Source organism: Schistocerca gregaria, chromosome 2, assembly GCF_023897955.1.
Source record: "Schistocerca gregaria isolate iqSchGreg1 chromosome 2, iqSchGreg1.2, whole genome shotgun sequence".
In the NCBI taxonomy this organism is placed as follows: Eukaryota; Metazoa; Arthropoda; class Insecta; order Orthoptera; family Acrididae; genus Schistocerca; species Schistocerca gregaria.
Window position 1 is genome coordinate 87,839,267 of NC_064921.1, and position 24,471 is coordinate 87,863,737.

Consider the following 24,471-nt stretch of genomic DNA (forward strand, 5'->3'; position numbering starts at 1 on the left):
TGCCATTTTTAATGGTTCATACACTATTGGGTGTTTTAACATTGGTGCATTCACTAAAGCTTGTTTGAAATTTTAAAAAGCCTCCAGTATCCTTGCATTCCATACCTGCTTTGACCTCTGCTTTAATAACAATAATAGCCTAAGAAAGTTCATAGGGTGATCTTGTATACAGTGATGGTAAAATCTGACCAACTTTAGTTAAGAACATAACTGTTTCACATATTTTGGTTCTGGACAGTCCTTGATTGACCTTAATTGCTCTGGATCTGATATAATATTGTGTATTCCTATAAAATGCCCAAAGAACTTGAGTTCCTGAAATGTGGCTTTGAGAATTTGGTGGTAATGCCTCTTCCATGAAATTTTTTGTACAGTTTTGGTTAACAGTATGCAGTGCTCCACCCATGTCTATGACACTAGTAAAATGTCATCTTTAAATAACTCTTTACCTAAAGCTTCATCCACTGCTTGTACAAACACTGAGTCTCGGATATTTTATCCGAAAGACAATACTCAAAAATTGATATGGCTTCCCCCCAAATGAAACTGCAGTATACTTCTGCAAGCTTACCTGACGTTACCTGGCAGCCAAATCCATTGAGCTAAAATATCTTCCCTCTTCATATTTGGCTAACAACTTGTCCAGACATACAGATCTGGCCTTCTCTGCTTCTACATACTTATCAATCAATCAATCAAATTTTATTATCACGTAACATGCCTTATACAATCAAGGATTGCGACATAGGTGACTTGTCAGTTTTTATACTACATACAGACTAATAAACTTAATTTTAGGTTATAATACATGTGTTGCTATACAGGTATTTTACACATTTGTCATAATAAAGTATTTTACACATTTGTCATAATACATATTGTGGTGATCTATACAATTATTTTTACATGGTTATCATTCAAGAATTCTTCTACCGTATAGTAGCATTTATTTTTTAGATATGTTTCCAAGTCTCCTTCAGTATATTTTAGAGGTGGGTCACATTTCCCCTTATTATGTGTTTGTGCATCTAATACCAAGTGCACTGCTCTGTAGGTTTTCTTACTACTAATAAGGGATTGTTGTATACACTTAAACTTTTTTCTACTAATCTATTTTCTACAATCTCATTCTCTTCTTTTTACTACAGGTCTTAAACTTATGGGAACAGGTTATGGGTTCATTATATTTTATTTTAAATTGGAAAATATATTCGCCAATTACTTCTGGTTTATCAGAGAATATACTGCTAGACATTAATAAGATCTTATAAAATTCATGCCTTTGTCCTAAAATTAAAAGGCTTTATTCGTAAGCTTTAATTCATATCTATTCATTCTATTCCTCAAAGTTCATTACTGATTCCTCTCTGCTTACTACTTGACCAGTAGTGACTGAATGCATGTTATCCAATAACACATTTTGCTTATTTGTTAGGTAATTCATCTTACCAGGTTCAATATAATTAGAATCTCCATTTTTCCCGTACAATACTTTAGCATCATAGTCTAGTTTACCTTATATGTTAGTAACCAATTATGCCAGCAGTATTTGCAAATTTACATTAAATACCACCGTTAAGGTTTGCATGAACTTAAACTTATTTATATCTAGGGGTAACCTTGTATCTTCTTTATTTAACCTTCCTTTATTTCTGGTTATTCCAACAAAATAAGTCTCCTGTCACTGGCAATATAGGGGACAGATTCTTGTTGATGATTGTCTCCAAAAATTCCTGGGATACCAATGGTACATCACTCCCTGAGCCACTGTAAATGTCTATTCTCTTTCCTCATGTTTTCTACAAGTATAGGTTTTGTTTGTTCTTGCTTTAACACCTTATCTTTCTCCAATAACCACTCTCTTGTATGAATAGTCTGTATGGAAGCAGTCAGGTTCTCTGCATATGACCCTATGTTTGTATCATTATATCCTGGATTGTGGTTCTTTTTTTAATTCCCTCCAACGGGGGTGGGCTGACAGCAGCTTAGTACGCTGCTCTACAGCCTACAGACTTTTTTAAAAACAGAAGAAGAAAAGAAACAAGAAAAACAGGCAATAAAATGGTGACTTAAAGTGTAAAATGGCAGAAAGTTAAAACAGAAAGCAAAGGGGTTGGCAATGTTAATAAAATACAAAGGAATCAGACAAGTAACATAGTAGACACACAATTAAAAAAACATGGCGACAGTCTGGTTTCTGTTCGCAAGAGATAAAAAATCACACCCAGCGACAGTATGATGGCCATTCACAACACTTCCCAAAAGACACACAACACGGAACACCCACTGTAAAACACTGCACGAAGATGGCGGCACAAAGATGACACTCCCGAGCCGAGGGCAGACGGGGGGTGTAGGACCTGGAGGAGGGGGAAAAACAAGGAGGGGGGAGAGGAAAAAACGAAAAAGGGGGGAACCAAGGAGGGAGAGGACTCATAAGGGGGGAGAGGGGCAGGGCAGATGCGAGAGGGAATGAGAAAAGGCAGAGGAGGGAAATGCAAAAGGACTCGGGGGAGAGAAGGGGGCAGAGAGAGGGGAGGTGGGGAAAAAAGAGGAGGGAAGGGGGGGCCGAAGGAGCTCGGGAAAAGGACAGAGGAAAGGAGGGGGAGGGAGAATCAGAGTTGATAGGAGGGATAAATGGAGGGAGAGAGGGCATCATCCGGGAGGGGAGTTGATAGAAGCCACCTTGGGAAAGAGGATGAAGGGTGTAGAGATGGAGGGTAGGGGTGACACAACAGTGAAGACATGGCAGGGGGCAGGGATGGGAGAGGAGCAACCAGGGGGTGAGGGGGATCAAGGCGGCAGGAGGTGTAGACGATGCGGATATGTTCAAGGAATAGGAGCAGATGGGGGAAAGGAATGAGATCATAGAGGATCCGCGTGGGGGACAGGAGGCGAATACGAAAGGCGAGGCGGAGAGCATGACGCTCAAGGATCTGGTGGGACTTATAGAATTTGGGGGGGGGGGGGGATATATACAGGGGGGACTGGCATAACAGAGGATGGGACGGATTAAGGATTTGTAGGTGTGGAGCATGGTGGAGGGGTGCAACCCCCATGTCCGGCCAGAGAGGAGTTTGAGGAGTCGGAGGCGGTTGTGGGCTTTGGATTGGATGGAGCGGAGATGAGGGATCCAGGTGAGGTGACAGTCAATGGTGAGGCCAAGGTAGGTGAGGGTGGGGGTGGGGGTGAGGCAGACAGGATGGGCGCAGACAGTAAGGGAGAAATCCAGGAGCCGGAAGGAGGGAGTGGTACAACCTACGATGATTGCCTGGGTCTTGGAAGGATTGATTTTCAAGAGCCACTGATGACACCATGCAGCAAAAAGGTCAAGGTGATTCTGGAGAAGGCGTTGGGACCGTTGGAGGGTAGGAGTGAGGGCAAGGAATGCGGTGTCATTGGCATATTGCAAGAGGAGCACTGGAGGGGGGGGGGAGGGGGTTGGGGCACATCTGCCATGTACAGTAGGTAGAGGAGAGGGGAGAGGACAGAGCCCTGGGGCACACCTGCGGAGAGGTAGAAGGTGTGGGAATTGGCATTATGGATGGTAACATAGGAGGGGCGGCGGGAGAGGAAGGGGGCCATCAGACGGATGTAGTTGATAGGAAGGGCATAGGTTTGGAGTTTAAACAGGAGACCGGGATGCCAGACACGGTCGTAGGTCTTTTAGAGGTCAAGGGAGACAAAAATGGCGGAGCGACGGGAGTTAAGCTGGAGGGAGAGGAGATGAGTGAGGTGGGGGAGTTGGTTATCAGCAGAGAAGGAAGGTTGAAAGCCACATTGGGTGTTGGGGAGGGGGTGGTTTTGGCGGAGGTGGTGGTGGATGCGCCGGGAAAGGATGGGTTCCAAGAGCTTGCTGAAAACCGATGTGAGACAGATTGGATGATAGGAAGAGGCATCAGATGGAGGCTTGTTTGGTTTGGAGAATAACAGGATACGGGAGGTTTTCCACAGGTCGGGATAGAAGCCAGTGGCAAGGATGACTTTGTAGAGGGTGGCAAGGACTGAAAGGAAGGAGGGAAGGCAGTGTTTGAGGTGGCGGTAGGTAATGCAGTCGTGGCCGGGAGCAGTGTTGCGTTTAGTGTGGAGTGTGAGGCTGATGTCCTGCGTAGTGATGGGAGTGTTGAGTTCAGAAGGTGGTGTGTGGCCCAAGTACTGGAAGCTAGGAGCAAGGGGAGGAACAGTGGTACTCGTATGGTCCATGACGTCAGGGAAGAGGGAATAATCAAAGTGGGGATCATCTGGGATGGAAAAAAACATCTGAGAGGTGAGAGGCAAAGTGGTTGGCCTTACTGAGGTTGTCAGGAAAGGGGGGGTCACCAAGGAGGAGAGGGTACTGGGGGGGGGGGGGGGGCGGTGGAAAGCAGACCAATACTTGGAAGAGTTTATGGGGAGCGTGGTGTTGAGTTGTGTACATGTCTGGCGCCAGGCATGGCGTTTCTTCGCAGTAAGCAGGTTGCGGATGTGTCGTTGTAATTGCCAGTGGCGGGTAAGTGTATCCCGGTCACGAGTGCGGAGAAAAGAGCGGTAGAGGCGATGGGACTCTCGAAGGAGAACGACGGCCTGTGGAGGCAGGGCGCGGCGGTGAGGGTGGATGGCTTTGGTGGGGACAATGTTCCCTGTTTCCCGTTACTATAATAGGATCATTACTCTTTTCTGAGTCATGGTTCGGCCAGTATTACACTATCAAATTTCTTTGTCAAAGTTGATATGTCAAATATTTACGTCAAAGAAATTTGATGGCGTAATATGTAACTTTGTCAAATCTCGTCTATCGTCAAATAAGTATGATCAAATCTGGGCCTCGCAGTAGATTTGATCCCGATTTGATCATTAAAGTCGCTTGTGTTTTGTTCACTGAAATGTGACATGTTACCACTTGGAGCGCTAGCATCGCTGCAGCGTTCTGTCATCTGTACTCTGTAGTGTGTTTATAAACATGGCTGCAAAATTCAATTGGTGTGTACTGTCGACTACAAAATTAATAGAAATGTATAAAGCTGATGAAGCGCTTTACAACGTGAGGCACGCAGAGTACAAAAACAGCTTAAGGAGATTGGAGAGCTACAAAAATATTGCGGAGGTCATTAGCCGTGAGATACGGCCGGGTTGCACGGCGGAAGATATAAAAATGAAAATTAATGGCCTTCGCTCAAGCTACTCCCACGAAAAAGCAAAAGTACGTATCGACATACTTACTTCATTTTATTTATGCAACTAATGTTTACATGACATACAAATGATTTACATAAATTTGTTCACTGCAGATACTTGAAACACACACTAATGTTTACGTAACAAACAAGTAGTTTACATTATTTTGATTACTATTATTGCAGGTGCTTGAAAGCAAAAGTGAAGCCAGTGCACAGGCCGTTTATACTCCGCAAGTGTACTGGTTACACTTGCTGAAGTTTCTCGATAAAGTCACAGACACGGACGAAAGTGTGAGTAACGAAGAGGGGGAAAGTGGCAGTGAACTTGGAACACCCACGTTCGAAGAAATGTTCGAGGTAGGTACATTTGTTTACATTTTACATAACGCAATGTCATTGCCTTACTAGGGCACTTTCCCAGCATCACTGTAAAATGTTTTAACGTATTTTCTAACTGCTCTCCCGTGCACTGGACGTCCCGAAGCAGCTTGGCAAGCTATTGGTACCATTCACTGTAGGCCCCTTGTGTTTTGAGACTCAAGATAAGTGCGGTTTCCTGTTATGGCAGACACTGTTTCCTGACGAGTGTACATGTGTTTTTTTCTCTCAGTTAACAAGTTGTGCAGTGTGCAGGCAGCCAGTGTAATTGTAGTAACTTTTTCTGCAGGCAGATTAATGGTAGTAAGAAGTATTCTGAAACAACTGGCAAGACTGCCAAAGCTGTTTTCCACTAATCTTCTTCCTTGTGACAGTCTGTAATTGAAAACCTTTTCTTCCTTAGTGATTCCTTTTAAGGGGTACGACTTCATAATGTTGTAACTCAGAGGAAAAGCATCATCTGCCATTACAACCATTGGGGTTGTAATGTTTGTGTTGCCAGGCTTTCCGCCTTCAGGAATGTTCAGAATAGATCGATCAATGAGACACTCCCGTAGTTTCATAGTTTGCTTTTTGAAAACACTCCAGCATCACCAACACGTCCATTAGTTCCCACATCAGCATACAAGAATTTGTAGGTGGCACCTACCATGGCAAATATACTTGTGGGCATTTAATGCGAATATGCTTTCCATCCATTGCTCCTATAGTGTTATAACAGTTCCAGTTCTCGAAATCATTTGCAATTTGCTCCCACTCTTCTCTGCTTGTGGATACCTGTGAATAAGATTTATGTATGTGTAAGATAGTGTGTAGCTAATGGTTTTAATTTCTATATTTTATAGCATGAAATGCAGGCTCAGTACTCTTCTCAAGAAGAGACTAATGTAGCTTGCAGTGAGCATCATGAGCGACCTCCCACAAAGAGAAGAAAAGTTACAACCGATGTTATCGTGGAGGGCACCAATATGTTGAAGGCTGTCGCTAATATGTGCAGAAATAAGTCCCAGCCTGTCAGAGAAGACCGTTATAGTGCCTTTGCCAGCCACATCACAGCTGAACTGCGGGAGTTGGAAAATGTGGGTGGGAAAGCATTTGCAACAGGCACTGCGCAAGGCTTAATTCAGTGTCTGATGGACAGGTGGGATTTGCTGTATGCGACAAATCCACAGCCACAACCGTCCACCTTTGGACATTTCCAGGCTACCGTCCAGAAAGCTGGCATACAAGAGGACGATACGCTGTAAAATAATATATATAAATTTTTTGTAGCTCTCCAGTCTTCTTAATCTATTTTTGTACTCAGGATGCCTCACTTTGTAAAGTGCCTCATCAGCTTCATACATTTCTATTAATTTTGTAATTTTCAGACGCAAAATGTAATTGGTATTTGATCCTAAAATAAAAATAATTCTTAATGCACATGAATTGTATAGAACATTTATTTCCCTTCGGATATTGGTCCTTTAGTGCTTTATAAATTGCTTCCCATATTTCAGGTACTATTTTTGTTAATGTGCACTGTGGTATTTGAGAGCTGTGCTGTAAGCTAGAGTAACTCTCCCCTGTAGCAAGGAATTGGAGTGTTACTGTGATCCTGTCTTCTGCAGATATAGCAGTTCTTAAGTGAGTATTGTGCTTTGTGATATGAGGACACACTTCACTGAGCAAATACTGAAATATATTCTCATCCATTCTTAATTTATGTATGACTTGCCGTCCTCCACTACAAGCTCACATAACAAATTTTGTTCAGTGCTTTTATTGTCCCATCGTAAAATCTTTGGCTTCATCCAGGTATGTTTCATTTTTTTACCCCTGCTTCTCTTCCAAATGTGCATACATGCAACTGCTGCAGCTAGTAAGTTGTTGTTGTCAGCCCTCTTGAACAGTGGGAAAAAAAGTGATTACAGTGTGATATCCCTTTTTAGCGCCACATCAAAGATTTTTGTCAAAGAAATTTGGCAAATATTTGATCATATCCTTGTAAAAGAAATATGATAGTGTAATACCTGCCTTAGCGTCGATGTCTTGCAGTACTGGAAACAAAAACTTTGGACTTCATGGTTTTTTTGCACACCATTTCTGCTTTTCCAATTTCTAATATTAACACCACAGAAGCTGCTTTCCTTTTTCTTTATGAATTTGTTTGGATAACAGTTACTCTTAATAATGTCATGTGATTTTTCTGTTTTGTATAATCACCTCATTCCTTATTTAAAGTGTCCAGGACTTCAACTGATGTTAACAAATCATTAACATTTGTCCACATCCGATACTAAATATCTTTCCTAATATAATAAGGCAGCTTATGGGCTAATACTTTTATTAGATGTGATTCTTCTACCAGACAACCAAAAATATTTTGATTTAGTGGGATGCCACTCAGTATACTTCTTATGTCTACCCCATGAACTTCAGATCTAATACTTCTAATGTCAGCTGTTCCTTTATTTAACTGTACTTTCTTTCAAACTTTTGCTGAAATCATTCCACGATTCAAATTCCTCTGAATAGGCAGCTCCCCAATCTGTAGTTTCACCCATCACATAACTGAAGTAAAATCTGTATTCTTAAGAGTTCTCCCGTTTATTAGGTACTGATCTACAGTACTGGTTGTTAAACTTTTTTGCTCGAAAGCCAATATAGACATTGCAGTGCAGCTTCTTTGGCCGCATACACACCAAACTTATTATTAATTGGTAATCTGCACATATTAGTAAGTTCTGAGCCCCTCAATAGACTAGGTATAGTGAGAGAGTAATAAGTTGGTCACCAGCCCCTGTACTAATCTGGAAAAATCAGCACCACTCGGAGCACTTTGTGTCGTTCCCTGTTTCAGATTGCTGCCACCCTCAGCAACCCCAAAGTAGTGACACAGCATGGGCTGATGAACTATTGTGCTGCCTGTGTGAGTCTATGATTAATAACAGCAGTTGTATTCATATTTAAAAGCATTGTGCAAATGTTTACTAAATGTTTTGAATATTGCGTTTCTTCTACTTATTGTGTTGTATTACAACATTGTTAATTTAATTTTTATTCCTTGCTACAAATATGTACATATTTGAAGATGGCTGTTGTTGTTGTTGTTGTTGTTGTCTTCAGCCCTGAGACTGGTTTGATGCAGATCTCCATGCTACTCTATCCTCTGCAAGCTACTTCATCTCCCAGTACCTACTGTGACCTACATCCTTCTGAATCTGCTTCGTGTATTCATCTCTTGGTCTCCCTCTACGATTTTTACCCTCTACGCTGCCTTCCAATCCTAAATTGGTGATCCCTTGATGCCTCAGAATATGCCCTAGCAACCGAGCCCTTCTTCTAGTCAAGTTGTGCCACAAACGTCTCTTCTCCCCAATCCTATTCAGTACCTCCTCATTAGTTATGTGATCTACCCATCTAAACTTTAGCATTCTTCTGTAGTACCACATTTCGAAAGCTTCTGTTCTCTTCTTGTCCACACTATTTATCGTCCATGTTTCAATCCATACATGGCTACACTCCATACAAATACTTTCAGAAATGACTTCCTGACACTTAAATCTATATTCGATGTTAACATATTTCTCTTCTTCAGAAATGCTTTCCTGGCCTTTGCCAGTCTACATTTTATATCCTCTCTACTCCATCATCAGTTATTTTGCTCCCCAAATAGCAAAACTCCTTTACTACTTCAAGAGTCTCATTTCCTAATCTAATTCCCTCAGCATCACCCGACTTATTTCGACTACATTCCATTATCCTCGTTTTGCTTTTGTTGATGTTCATCTTATATCCTCCTTTCAAGACACTATCCATTCTGTTCAACTGCTCTTCCAAGTCCTTTGCTGTCTCTGACAGAATTACAATATTATCGGCAAACCTCAAAGCTTTTATTTCTTCTCCATGGATTTTAATACCTACTCCGAATTTTTCTTTTGTTTCCTTCACTGCTAGCTCAATATACAGATTGAATAATATTGGGGATAGGCTACAAGCCTGTCTCACTCCCTTCCCAACTACTGCTTCCCTTTCATGTCCCTCGACTTGTATAACTGCCATCTGGTTTCTGTACAAATTGTAACTAGCCTTTCGCTCCCTGTATTTTACCACTGCCACCTTCAGAATTTGAAAGAGAGCATTCTAGTCATCATTGTCAAAAGCTTTCTCTAAGTCTACAAATGCTAGAAATGTAGGTTTGCCTTTCCTTAATCTAGCTTCTAAGATAAGCTGTAGGGTCAGTATTGCCTCATGTGTTCCAATATTTCTCTGCAATCCAAACTGATCTTTCCCGAGGTCGGCTTCTTCTAGTTTTTCCATTCGTCTGTAAAGAATTCGCGTTAGTATTTTGCAGCCGTGACTTATTAAACTGATAGTTCGGTAACTTTCACATCTTTCTTTGGGATTGGAATTATTATATTCTCCTTGAAGTCTGAGGGTATTTCGCCTGTCTCATACATCTTGCTCACCACATGGTAGAGTTTTGTCAGGACTGGCTCTCTCAAGGCTGTCAGTAGTTCTAATGGAATGTTGTCTACTCCCGGGGCCTTGTTTCGGCTCGGGTCTCTCTGTGCTCTGTCAAACTCTTCACGCAGTATCATATATCCAATTTCATCGTCATCTACATCCTCTTCCATTTCTGTAGTATTGCCCTCAAGTACATCGCCCTGGTATATATCCTATATATACTCCTTCCCCTTTTCTGCTTGCCCTTCTTTGCTTAGAACTGGGTTTCCATCTGAGCTCTTGATATTCATACAAGTGGTTCTCTTTTCTCCAAAGGTCTCTTTAATTTTCCTGTAGGCAGTATCTATCTTACCCCTAGTGAGATAACCCTCTACATCCTTACATTTGCCCTCTAGCCATCCCTGCTTAGCAGTTTTATACTTTCGGTCAATCTCATTTTTGAGATGTTTGTATTCCTTTTTGCCTGCTTCATTTACTGCATTTTTATATTTTCTGCTTTCATCAATTAAATTCAATATTTCTTCTGTACCCAAGGATTTCTAGTAGCCCTCGTCATTTTACCTACTTGATCCTCTGCTGCCTTCACTACTTCAACCCTCAAAGCTATCCATTTTTCTTCTACTGTATTTCTTTCCCCCATTCCTGTCAATCATTCCCTTATGCTCTCCCTGAAACTCTGTACAACCTCTGGTTTAGTCAATTTATCCAGGTCCCATATCCTTAAATTCCCACCTTTTTGCAGTTTCTTCAGTTTTAATTTACAGTTCATAACCAACAGATTGTGGTCAGAGTGCACATCTGCCCCTGGGAATGTCTTACAATGTAAGACCTGGTTCCTAAATCTCTGTCTTACCATTATATAATCTAACTGAAACCTGTCAGTATCTCCAGGCTTCTTCCATGTGAACGGCCTTCTTTTATGATTCTTCAACCAAGTGTTAGCTATGATTAAAGTTATGCTCTGTGCAAAATTCTACCAGGTGGCTTCCTCTTTCATTCCTCACCCCCATTCCATATTCACCTACTACGTTTCCTTCTCTCCCTTTTCCTACTACCGAATTCCAGTCACCTGCGACTATTAAATTTTTGTCTCCCTTGACTATCTGAATAACTTCTTTCATTTCATCATACATTTCTTCATCATCTGCAGAGCTTGGCATATAAACTTGTACTACAGTAGTAGGCATGGGCTTCATGTCTACCTTGGCGACAATAATGCGTTCACTATGCTATGTGTAGTAGCTTACCCGTACTCCTATTTTTTTTAATTCATTATTAAACCTACTCCTGCATTACCCCTATTTGATTTTGTATTTATAACCCTGTATTCGCCTGACCAAAAGTCTTGTTCCTCCTGCCAGCGAACTTCACTAATTCCGACTATATCTAACTTTAAACCTATCCATTTCCCTTTTTAAAGTTTCTAACCTACCTGCCTGATTAAGGGATCTGACATTCCACGCTTCAGTCCCTAGAACACCAGTTTTCTTTCTCCTGATAACGATGTCCTCTTGAGTAGTTCCTGCCTGGAGATCCGAAAGGGGGACTATTTTACCTCCAGGATATTTTACCTAAGAGGATGCAATCATCATTTAACCATACAGTAAAGCTGCATGCCCGTGGGAAAAATTACCGCTGTAGTTTCCCCTCGTTTTCAGCCGTCCGCAGTACCAGCACACAAGACTGTTTTGGTTAGAGTTACAAGGCCAGATCAGTCAATCTTCCAGACTGTTGCCCCTGCAACTACTGAAAAGGCTGCTGCCCCTCTTCAGGAACCACCCGTTTGTGTGGCCTTTCAACAGATGCCCCTCCGTTGTGATCTCTATAATAAACATTCATGAAACCCCGTTACTTCTGTTTGAAATTTATAAGACAACAGCTGATTGATATGAGGCAGACAGGCCACTGAGCTGTCAGCAGTGGAAGGCAAGCAGCAAAATATTCCCCTCTTACAAAAACTTCTAACACTGCTGCGACCATGCTACTTTCCCCTCTGCACTAGAGATAAGCAGCCAACTTTACTTACCTCATGGCTGAATTCAGGAATGTCAATTCAAACTAAGCACATCTTATAATATTACTGTCTAAGTATTTTTATTTGCTATTGAACAAGAAAATTGCACTTTTAAGAAGCTCTTACAGTTATTGACATTTTGGATTCAGCTGTTAGCTGCTATATGCATATTATCATAAAATGTAAAGACCGCATGGAAAATTGATTGGGGCCTGTGGCCCACAGTTTGATGAGTATCTTTGAAAACAGGTAGGGTGTACTTCCTCATCAAGTTTCAGTGCTGTTCTGAGTTGAAGTTCTGGTCAATTACCTGACATCCCATTGTCACCAGCAATTGACCTCTTGCCAAGCCCTCCTATGGTTCTTTCTATTTATCAAATCAAGTTTTGCAATGATTTTTGGTTTTCTTCAATATTGTCCACATAATTACATGTAACACTGATAGTGTCTACTTTTCCTTGTACTTTCTGGTGCACTAGTTCCTACGGATGCTTCTCCAAACTATTGCAAGAGTTTGGGGCACGAATTGTTTCACCAATTTTCTACCTTTTTCTAACACCTCTACTCGGCCTTGCATATCTGCGATTTGACTATGAATACTTGCTAATTCAAGATTTGACGATTTTTTATTTGTTGCATCTTATCACTTACCTCTTCAATCTGTTCCTGAACCTACTTCCTGAAGTCGCATTGTTTTTTTATCCGAGTCTGTAGCTCTTACAATAGTTGTAATAAAGTCTCTCCTACATCAGAGGTTTTATCTACATTCTTAGCTACCACCTCCCCTTGTCAAAAATCAGACAATGCTTGTTCTTGGCTTGTAATACTGTTAGACAGCTTGTCAAACTTTTAATTTCTCTGCTTGAGCCTTCATGAAAGCCACTTATTCTTCCTAGACCAAACTGGCACACAACTTTTAACAAAAAATTAATATCTACATTTAAAAGTACTTCAATAATATCACTTGCTGGGCTACCCTTCTACACCCTTTCAGTTTTGTGAAAGTTTAAACACAAACATAGCAAATGAAATCTCAGTTCTGGGCTGAGTAGAGATCACTGGATTAGGAAAACAGCTCTCAACAGTGTAATACCAACTAGTAGCAAATGCGTAGCTGATGCAGCATGTCAATGAACTGCATCATGGATGCTGCATGGAGTTGAGTCATCATCACGTCGATCACTGGCTGTGGTAGTTAGTGGTGTCGAGAACTGCTGAGTCAGTTGTAGCCCCCTGACCTAAGTCAGGAAATCTTCTTAGTCAAATGATGAACTCTTCTAGCATTTCTATGTCTAGTTTGACTTGAACACAGTAATATCTATTACTGTTGTCCAAGTTGCTATGGACAACAAAGTACAATCTCAAAGTTCCCTTTTTCATTCAGTTTTTTTTAAATTCTTCTAGTAGGTCGTATCTGGAGTTACTTTTCTTCTTATAATTCAATTTTTTGTCCTACACTGGGTATGTCTATTCTTCTTTATTGTTTATTGTTGGTACCGGTCTCTTGGAAATGACAGTTTTACTAAATTATTCTGATGAAATTGCAGTTAAATATTCTTATTCTCTCTTTCTCTGCCACCACTAATCTGTATCCTTCACCTACATCCCCTTATCAAAATAGAACCACAATGGTTTTTAGCATGGCTTTAGTATTCTCCATTTCCTGTGTATGATCTGTAACCCTCCTACATTTGATATCAGTAGCTTTATTTAATAAGACTTCTTTCAGTCACCTTTTCTTCATTTTTGTTGAGGTGGACCTGCTAGTCAAGTCCACCCAACCGTGCTCCACAAATCTTCACAGAATTTCGTCTCCTCCTGTTTGAATGAGTGCTGAAAGAGAGTGTTAATTGTCCTCCAAGTAATTTCAATGTAGTAAACAACTGAATTTTAAAATTTCTGTATTCACATTTTATTTTACAACAGCACCACTTCATACACTAAGTGGGCATCTTAAATATATGTAGCTTGTGCAAGATAAAGAAAAGCGTATTTTACATAAGCAAATTCGAGAGAAATTTTTTATGGCGTCTATTGTAGCTATGACCATTCCTCTTTTTCTCCTTGTCTTCTAAACAACCTGAAAGCATGATTCCTAGGAGCAAGTGGCCCCATACAGAAGGTGGAGATGCTCACTCACAGTCTCGCATTGTAGAAGTGATAGGTTCAAACAGTTCTTCCATCTGCACGTATTAGTATATCTCCCACACTGAGATGTATCGACATTTTCTTACTACTATGTCACAAACGTCTTTCATTGTCTCAGAAGCTTGGAAGTGGGATATGCCATTCTAGAAATGTTATTTCACACTCCAATTGGATCAAGAAGATACTAATTGGATCACAGTAACACTTGGCTTAAATTCTAGTGCCGCAAGTGCCAATATAATAAAATCAAATTTTCATTGGATATCAATGCCATCTCTGTCCCAGAATGAGAGATTTTCACTTTACACTCATGTAACTAACAGAAATTCCAACTATCACAAATGAAAGAAACTTCTCTCAGAACAGGTTCTTTTCCACTCGTCGGACCAAGTTGTTCCTGTCTTTTCGGGTTTTTCTGCCAAGCAGACTAACACTGTTATTAATAGGCTCGGTCAACAGGCACAGTGTTATTTTTTTTTTTTTAAAAAAAAGGAAGATAAAAGTGCTGACATTGAAGGAAAAAGTAGGTTTATGTTTTCTAGAGAAGACTAACTATAACATAAAAAGCTGAATGTTTTTATGTCATCAGAATGACAGCAAGCGATAACAAGAACATGTGAGCAGGAGTATTTTGATTTGGAGGATTACAATACAGGTTTATAGCAGTAAAAATGAAAAATATCACTGGCTGGTTAGCAATCTTTAAGTGGATAAGAGCTCTTAGTCCCTGAATGTCACCGAGCAAGGTGGCGCAGTGGTTAGACACTGGACTCGCATTCGAGAGGACGACGGTTCAATCCCGCGTCCGGCCATCCTGATTTAGGTTTTCCGTGATTTCCCTAAATCGCTCCAGGCAAATGCCGGGATGGTTCCTTTCAAAGGGCACGGCCGTCTTCCTTCCCCGTCCTTCCCTAATCTGATGAGACCGATGACCTCGCTGTCTGGTCTCCTTCCCCAAACCAACCAACCAACCCTGAATGTCCATGAAGGTCACATAAAGAAGTTGCATTAGATTTCAGTTGTCAGGTTTAGGAACAAACAATGAAACCGGCTCTTTCCAAATTGTTGTGTTAGATTTAAAAAAATTCCGGTATGTGTTGTAGAAAGATTCAGTGAAAAGCTATATTACTTTTCCAAAGACTTAAAAAATGTAGATACGCTTAATTTATTAGTTTGGGCCTTTTATCAAGGCAGTGCTGAAGAGGTAGTTTCTCTTTATAAATGGATAATAAATATAGAATTAATGCACTTTCTGAAGACAGGTCAAAAGGCACACAAACAAGTATAATGTCCACCATGCTGTAAATCTGCACAGGCTATGTTGTCACTACATTATAGTCCAGGCAGAGAGAGAGAGAGAGTGTGTGTGTGCGTTTTGCCTACCAGAATACCTGCCTGCTTTCTGTTCACAGCTATCGACTGGCATATTTTTATCTTAAACAGAGTTAATCATCTTGCTGTATCACAAAATAATTGTCTGCGTTACTGCAGTAAACAATAAAAGATTAAACAAAGAAAGAATTTTAAAATAACTATATTCAGATTTATTCCAATATGTACACTGCAAATTCCATAATAGTAATAAAATAAAATTTTAATCTCTCAAGGTTATTTTCCACAGCCATCAATATATTAAAAGTAATTCCTATTAAAACATACACCAATTGTGATATGCAGATTCAAAAAGTATTTTACATGAAGATTACTCACTTAACAAATAGTTCCATTCAACATTGGACAGTTTTGGATACACATCTGGTTCTATCTAACCTGGTGCGATGTTCACCACTTATGTGTGTTAGTGTCCATTTCAATTTGTGGTCTTGACTTGAAGCTAACAAAGAAATTATTGGAGCAGACCTACAAGCTAACATCCAGCAATAAAATACGTTACATTTGTACACAATCTTATAAAAGTATGCAAGAGATAAGAATGTTTGCTGTAGTAAAATAAAACTTTTAATTATGTAAAAACAATTATCACAGCCATTAACATTATTAAAACTAACTATTGTTAAAAGGTACATCAATTACTTGCTGAAGGCAAAAGATATTCTGCATAAAACTGGTAACTTTGGAATTAAAAACAGTTCAAAATATCCTACTTCCAAGTACACCACTGTTGCAATATGCAAAACTTGTACTGATACATTGGTGCTCATTTTATTTTGATGACGGCTTCAGGTTGGCAAACACTTTATTACAGCGTAGTTGTGAGCTAATATCTGTAATAAAGTGTGTTATGTTTGTTTCCTTCTCTGTTTTCTTACAGTCAAAAATAACAACCAGTGTTATTCGTGGATCAACACTGGACAAGAAATATGTTGTCCTGTCCTGTAACACAAAGGAGCAATAATAATCATAATATAAAATTTATAATCATTATAAATATGTCAGAGAAGCTAATAACACAGTTTGCCATTTTTAAATAGTTTTGCATCAGATGTCTTCATACTGTCAATTTTATACTACTGTACAGATATTTGGCACAATTTTCATATAGACTGCATTTATTGGTAGTATTTGTCTGTCATCTTCAATAATAATCTTGCAAGGACACCTAAAAAGTTTCCAGTCAGTATCAAACAGGATCTCTGGAATGACTAATTTGTGTGGTTAATGTCTACCCTGACTTTTGAGATAAGCCAGTTAATATGTGCCATATTGTTAGATGAGTATGCCCTTTTTATACCACAAAAAATTCTTCTTGTTCACTGCTTCTCAAAAATGGAGAACTGCTTTTATAGATTTACAATTGCAGAGCACACAGAAACTAAAATTTCAGATCAACTTGCTTACCACTATTAAATATCATTACTGATATGGTAAGGAACATTGTGGCTGAATACAAATAATCTATGAGTAAAGAAACAGCTCACCACACAGTAAAAATGTCGAGTCATCGACAGGCACACAAAAAAATGAATGGGAACTTCACTATCTTTCTGATATCTCCCCCCCTCCCTACACACACACACTCACACACACACACACACACACACACACACACACACACACACACACACACACACAGAGAGAGAGAGAGAGAGAGAGAGAGAGAGAGAGAGAGAGAGAGAGTTGAAACATCATGTTCCACAGATGGCCAAAATGACAGTAGTTATTGTAATTATCAATCCCCTTGAACCTTGCTGCAGTGGAATGGTTTGTGGTTTGTATGGCTCAATGATAGATACCTGTACCCTATAAGCAACTATTTTGGAATAGAGGACAGATTACCAGAAGGACAGCGGCCTTTTCAAAAGTTGGTGAGACAACAGTCTGAATTATTGATTATTCTGGCCTTGTAACATAAGCAAACATGGCCTTATTGGCACTGCAAATGGCTGAAAGCAAGGGAAAACTACAGCTGTTATTATTTCCTAAGGAGATGCACCTCTGTTTTATGTTTTAACGATGATATCATCCTCTTGGGTAAAATATTATGGAAGTAAAATAGTCCCCATTCAGATCCCTAAGGGAGGATTATTTGGGAAGATCTCATCTATGGGTCAGAGGGTGCAATATTTGACCCCTTAATGAATTCATCTGCAGAGCTATTGGGCACATAATGTTGTACCACTGGGTTGGATCCTCTTTGCTGTGTAATGTGTTCACTATGCTGTCCATAGGAGTTTAGCCACATTCGTATTTTCTTTTTGATTATTAACTCAACTTCTGCATTACCTCTATTCGATTTTGCATTTATAAACCTGTACTAAGATGACCAAAAGTCAGATGTATAATGCTCCATTTTGATCTATGTTGGAATGATAGTGAGTTGGAAGAAATTAGAAATTACAAACTTTTGTAATGGAAGGGAAAAAAAATCGTGTAATGTGCTACATGAAAATGGTTATAAAGGTCATGAATATTTCAGTACACAATGCATTTATTGTTTATCAAACCAGTGAGAAGATAAAGGAAGAAATAAGTGTACATTTTAGTAACTTCTTGTAGGAGAAATACTGAAAACTCATGAGAAAGAACTTAGTGTATGACTTTCTTTTGAATATTGTTTCAAAGTATAACACACTGAGATTTCTTCTGTTGGGCTCACGTGTGATTTAAATATAATAAAAGTCTATTATTAAATTCTCAATCATTTAATTAATTTTGGAAAAATTATTGCTACACAACAGCAATTTTAATGAAACTATGCATTCCTTTACCAGCTGACCCTATATGCTACTGCCAGTAAGCTGGGCAAAAACACTAAAATAATCATCTCAAACGGTTAATCAATGGAAAGAGCACTCAAAGATAAACCTGACAGTTTTTTATGGTCATGATGGACTCCCATGACATCATCTTGTTGCTAAACCTACTCATAGAAATCAGTTTAATTAATCAATCAGAAAAACATTACCCAATATTTGTTCCCAAATTACTGGAAAACACTTAAATTTTCATATAAATTTCAGATCACTGTTTGCTTCTTAGACTAAAGATGATAAACTGAATTCATCACAAATGAATGAAGCCAGAAAACATCACAGCAGAAAACCTAAGGAACAGCATAGTAAATTAAAAAAATTACTGCATCTTTATTAATGGTTTTAATCTATGTAGACTCTGCAAAGGATTGTTGTTTTGCAGGCACTTATGTGAAGCATATTGTTGTGACTGTGAGAATCAGATCTCCAAAGGCAAAATCGTAACTACATTGTGTTACATAGCCTTTTTCTATAAAAATCTCTATCTGGGGTGGTTTCATGGGAGGTGGAACACTGATAGGGAAAAAATGATATCACCGAATCGCATGAGACAAATTGGAAACTCAACATAATCCATGGAAATGTGTTTTCTTTGGTGTCATACTGAAAGAGGTAAGCAACAGAAAATATTTTGTCCTATAAATACACCAGGTGTTATTCACTTGTTAAACAAAGTATCATAAAAGTGAAAAATCTCAAAAAATCTTATCTTAAGAAGAGGTATGATGGAAAATCTCAGGATTCATAATCTTGTCCCTGCAGTCAGCTGTGTTACTTGTGTGCCAGACTGAGAAACAAATACAAGAAAGGAAAATGATGAAACATGACTCAAAACAGTGGAAAAGAATTTCTACAAGGGTCGTCCACAAAGAAAGTTCTGTTTCTATTTCTATCTGCAGCAGCACTACGATTGCAGTTCCGAGCATGTGCGGCAGTTACTCTGACTCAAGGAGAAGACATGTACACCATTTTCAGATCGCTGCTACCGACGTGTGCTTTGTAGTGCTTCTTTGGTCACATTCGGCATGTGAGGTCGGGCATTATCGTGGAAAAAAAACAACACCTTTTGACAGTTGACCACCAAGGACACACTTTAGGTGTAAGAAGAGATGAAAGTTGCCAGGAGCGAGGTCCGGGTTGTACGAAGGATGATCAAACGTGTCCCAGAGACAGCAATCCTTGGCGCTTGTTCTGTATCGCGTGGCGCAATATCTTAATGGTCTCGAAGTAACCATGTGCATTGATTGTTCGGCCTCATGGTAAGAAATCAATCGTCAAAATGCCTTTTCTGTCCCAAAAAGCAGTGCACACGACTTTTCGAGGTGTCAGATTTACTTCGGCTTAACCTTCGTTGGGGATGAAGTGTGCCTCCATTCCACTGGCTGCAATTTTGTTTCAGGGGTGTCATACGATACCCAATTTTCATCCCCCATGACTATCCAAGAAAGAAAACCATTGCCTTCTTCATTGTAGTGTGTCAAAAACTGAAGTGCACTGCTCATCTGTTGTTTTCTGTGTTGTTCAGTAAGAATTTTGGATACCCAATTTGAGCAAAGTTTTCAAAATTTCAGTTTTTCAGTAACAATATCATGAATCAGTCATCATGAGATTTGCAGAACTTCCATAGCAAGGGCACTGAGTGTAAACTTATGGTTGTGCTTAATCTTCTCTTCAATTGTGTGAACCAGTTCAGTAAGCACAGGCGGGAGTCCACTCCATTCTTCATCGTGCACTTGATCATGTCCTTCATTGAACAGTCTGACCCATCTTCTAACCATGAATCACTCACAGCATTTTGTCCGTAAACCTTGCAGATTTGCTGATGAATTTCCTTCGGTTTAACTTTCTTTTCATTTAGAAAATGAATCACAGATCTCATTTCACACGCAGCGACATTTTCAATTACGGCTGACATTATAAAGAAGCACTAAAAAGCACACATCGGCAGCAGCAATCTGAAAATGGCATAAATGTCTTCTCCTTGAGTCAGAATAACTGCCGCGCATGCTTGGAACTGCGATTGTAGCTGCCGCGGATAGAAATAGAAGCAGGACTTACTTTGTGGATGACCCTCGTATAACCATACAGTAAACAAATGAAGAAAAGAAGAATGGTTGTAACAATGGAGATAGGACTGGATATAAAAAGCAAAAAAAGAAACATATGTTCATCCAAATGATTGGGTCTAAATCAGCAGTATTTGGAGTGATAGGCACACCATTGCTATGACACAGGTTCCATTTTAGTTGCACAACAGCATCTAAAAGTAGGTGTTACATACTATAGGGCGCCCCACTCAAAAGAGGCCCCACAAACAAACATTTGCTTAAATTACACTTAAAGGTTTTGCATAAAAAATAATGAAATGAAATGAACATGTCATGCCTCATTCATGGGGAAATAAAGGTGAATCACAAAAGGTGCTGGAAGTGACCCCCCGCCCCCAAAGACTTGTAAACACGGGTGAACACAACACTGCAGATTCTCAAATGTTGCTGGCAGAACCACTTGTGTCACTGCCTGGATTTTGCAGATGATGTTCTCTCATAAAACTTCCAAGTTTTGTGGGTTGATCCTGTAGACCTTGTCCTTTATGCCACCCCAGAGGAATAAGTCAGGTGGTGTTAAATCAGGTGACCCTGGGGGCCACATTCCTTTCAAAAACACTCTGCCGCAGAAAAATGATTTGACCTCAGCCCCAGTCACTCGAAATGTGTGGTGTGTGGCACCAACCCATTGGTACCAGCCGAGGATAAGTTCTTCATTATGCAACTGGTTCACAAATTCCTGAAACACTTTGATGTAAAATGCATTTGTCACAGTAGACTCGAAAAAAAATTGGTCCGATGCGATGCTGTGATATTGCACAGAACCCTCCAATCTTTTGTGAATGAAGGGATTGCTTGACCAGTGCATGTGGAATTTCGTTACACCACAAATGTGTAGTCTGAGAGTTTACAAAGCCACCCAGGTGGAACCACACCTCATCGCTGAACCATGTTTACTGCAATATTCCTGGCCTCTGGACAATAAATTGCCGAAACCAACAGCAAAATATAATGCGTTTGTCTTTATCATTGACAATGAGTTCCTGAACAACTGTAAACCTGTATAGATACATGAACGCTTTCTTCACAGCTCTGTAACATTCTACATTCCTGAAGATAAACATTGAACAGACTTTGCAGGTTGTTTCACAACAGTCACTTTTTCTAAGAATAATGGCAGCCAACCCCTGTCTTGAAGATCCAACCCTGTTCCAGTGCTCTCAATTTTGTTCAATAACTTTTGTATGGAGCACTTAGACGTATATGCTGGTCACCAAACTGTTCAACAACCATTTGCTGACATGTCTTAATGAAACAAGTAATCCAATATTGTTTCACAAGGAACACACGCTCTGACAGAGTAGCTATACATTGTCACTAAACACTGGGCTCCAGACACAGCGACTTGAGGAAACACAGCTGCGCCAAATGATTTTGCAGAGTGCAGTGTAGCCATGTCAAACATCACTAATTACATGGTGCAATTTCAGCAGAATTGCTACACGTGTTTGTGGGCCCTCTTTCAAGTGGGACACCCTGTATAAAAAAAGAAGTTTTGTCCAATTTGGTTCATTGTTAGAGGCCTTTCTGTCCCGGCTAATGTAAATATTGAATGAGCTGACATATGAATTAATACATTACAGAATATATTCATTTCATTTGTTCATGTCAAGAACATTGCTGTCAATATTTTAAATAATTAAAATATTATTACACGTCATCCATGTTGAGAGTACTATCTCTGATGTATGCATTATAACTGTGTCATATTCAAGAGCCACACAAAATACATAAAATTTATGGGATTTCTCTATGGTTACACATTACTGTGTCACAGTTTGTTTTCTTATCAGTGAAATAGTAGTTGGATTTGTAAATTAACAACTTTATGTAAGTAGCACCTTCCCAGACTACAAACATCAAAATGGAAGTGGGTTCTTCCATCTCCCAGGAAAGCACATACAACAGCCAATTATAATGATTTTGGTGAAGAGACTAGAGAATATCTGAGACTTGGGGAATATTTTTGCTTATATAAAGTAAAAAGTGGTATCTACTTACTCTTGGGCAGAAATGATATATCACTTGATCCATTGCCATCAATTCAGCTGCATTTTCTTGTATAACATTGACAATAATTGGCAGGTAATTTACAGGTTTTTGCTGCGAACATACAATATGCATTTTGAGCCAGGGAGGGAGTTAATGTTTTCAAATATAAAAATTGGAATTGATGGCACAATGAAAAGCTATGAATTGATGCCACAATGAAAAGCAAAGCACAATAAAATGAATAACTCAATTATTAGAGATATTTCAAATCTAGATTTTCAACTATTAAAAAATGCTAAACAAGGAACGATGGATTAGAAATACCTTAAATAACTGCAACTATGGGTACACAAATGAAGAATAAATCTAAATTTGGAAAGAATTACTGCTATGGTAGTTGATTAAAAAAAACTACAAAAATATGGCAGACTGAATAAAATTAGCCAGTAATTTTTTGCATTAAATACAAAACCATATTGTGAACGTAGTGCTCAAACAAGCAGCAGAAGTATAATCTGCTCATCACGTGTGTGCATGCATGGTTCCCCCCTTTCCCCAAACACACACACACACACACACACACACACACACACACACACACACAGTGGCAAATGATGTACAAAGCAAAGCATTGGGGGGTGGGAGTAGCGACATAATGAGAGGCAGAAGAAAGTGAGACAGGTGACCCACAATGACAGTGGTAAAACATAAAAACCACAAAACTGAGAGAAAATGGTGTATGAGTGAGAGAGAGAGAGAGAGAGAGAGATTGGTTTACACTAGGGGGCATTAATGAAGGATATGCTGGAGGAGTTTACAGAACTGTTGGAGAAGGGGAGCCATAGGGTGGGAGGAGGAATTCTAATTAAATGACACAAGCTGAAAGTACTGAAATAGCTACTGGATTTAATGCCATTGTGGGGTAGACGCAGTTGGGTTTACAGTCAGTCATTGTTTAGTAAGTGTGGAGGAAGGTAACTGCTTGGTTGCAATAACCATATAGTACCATGATTGGATGTGACAGCATAGCTGGTATATGACAAGGCGGGTTTTATATGAGGCCCTAAGATGGGATGGCTATGAAAAGTTCATTGCTAGACTGAACCCACAGGAGATTAGTATATAGGGTTGCAGGACTTGGAGCGAGACACTATATCTCTGGAACAGGATAATGTGTATGTTTCATAGGCGCCAGGATATTACTCTGAAGGACAAAAAGTAGGGTTTTGGTTATGATATTGCCCATTCCAAAGCACAACGGAAGTAGTTGGAGCCCAGATGAAAGACATCATATAGGTTTTCAATTCCTGGGTGACATGAAGAATTCTAGTCAGTGACTGGTTCACATTCATGATAGGTTTGTTGATGTCACAACAAGAAATGGTGTAGTGTCTGTGTTTGGACCAACGGAGGGGTTTATGGTCTGCCTGAAAAAGATTCTCACAAGGTGATCAGCATATTTAAATAGCTCCTGGTGCCCTCTGCAGACGCAGTGCCCATGAGTGGCAAGGCTATAGGGAGGTACTTGGTACTTTGTTGAGTTGAGAGGACCATGTGAAACAGATGTGTGAGCAAATGTTGAGGTTTGGGAGCAAATAGCAGCAGCTGTCCTTACCATGGGGTTAGATCATGAAAATGACTTTTACAAGACATAAACAATAAAGTGTTGCTGGAATTACTGCACAGGGTTCGATGGGGTAAAAGAATGCCTCTGTGGCATTAGAGTGTGGCTCAACTCCATGCCAAGTGGTCTACAGGTTCCCACATGACCACTACAGATTTTGATGAAATTTTGTATGAACAATCACACATGTTTTCAATGAACACTTATAAAGTTTCATAATCATTAACTAGTGTACCATAGTGTAACTAAAAACAGTGCACCTGTGAGGTTTTGGCAACTTTGAGACATACGATCTCTGGAAATTTGTATTTGAAAGAAAGAAAATCGGGTCATCTTGTACACCTTTTTGTGCTCTCTTAAGTGAAATAATAACAATAAAAAATATTTC

At 39.7% G+C, this 24,471-nt stretch overlaps 2 protein-coding genes across 6 annotated transcripts in view; one reads left to right on the top strand and one right to left on the bottom strand.

The window, feature by feature from the left end:
* Window positions 1-4,903: 4,903 nt before the first annotated feature.
* On the top strand, window positions 4,904-6,956 carry LOC126336380 (uncharacterized). Its single transcript, XM_049999993.1, has 3 exons — window positions 4,904-5,179; window positions 5,340-5,513; window positions 6,380-6,956. The coding sequence occupies exons 1-3, from the start codon at window positions 4,940-4,942 to the stop codon at window positions 6,779-6,781; spliced, it is 816 nt and encodes a 271-aa protein (XP_049855950.1). The 5' UTR covers window positions 4,904-4,939; the 3' UTR covers window positions 6,782-6,956.
* An 8,707-nt stretch (window positions 6,957-15,663) lies between these two features.
* The window catches only part of LOC126336381 (KICSTOR subunit 2-like), a 61,952-nt gene continuing 53,144 nt past the window's right edge, over window positions 15,664-24,471 (bottom strand). For all 5 annotated transcript variants that reach the window (XM_049999997.1, XM_049999998.1, XM_049999995.1 and 2 more), the window contains exons 8-9: window positions 22,469-22,570; window positions 15,664-16,479 (exon numbers count right to left, since the gene is read on the bottom strand). In XM_049999997.1, coding sequence (XP_049855954.1) covers window positions 16,309-16,479; window positions 22,469-22,570 — 273 coding nt within the window. In that variant the 3' untranslated portion in view covers window positions 15,664-16,308. The remainder of the gene's footprint in view (window positions 16,480-22,468; window positions 22,571-24,471) is intronic.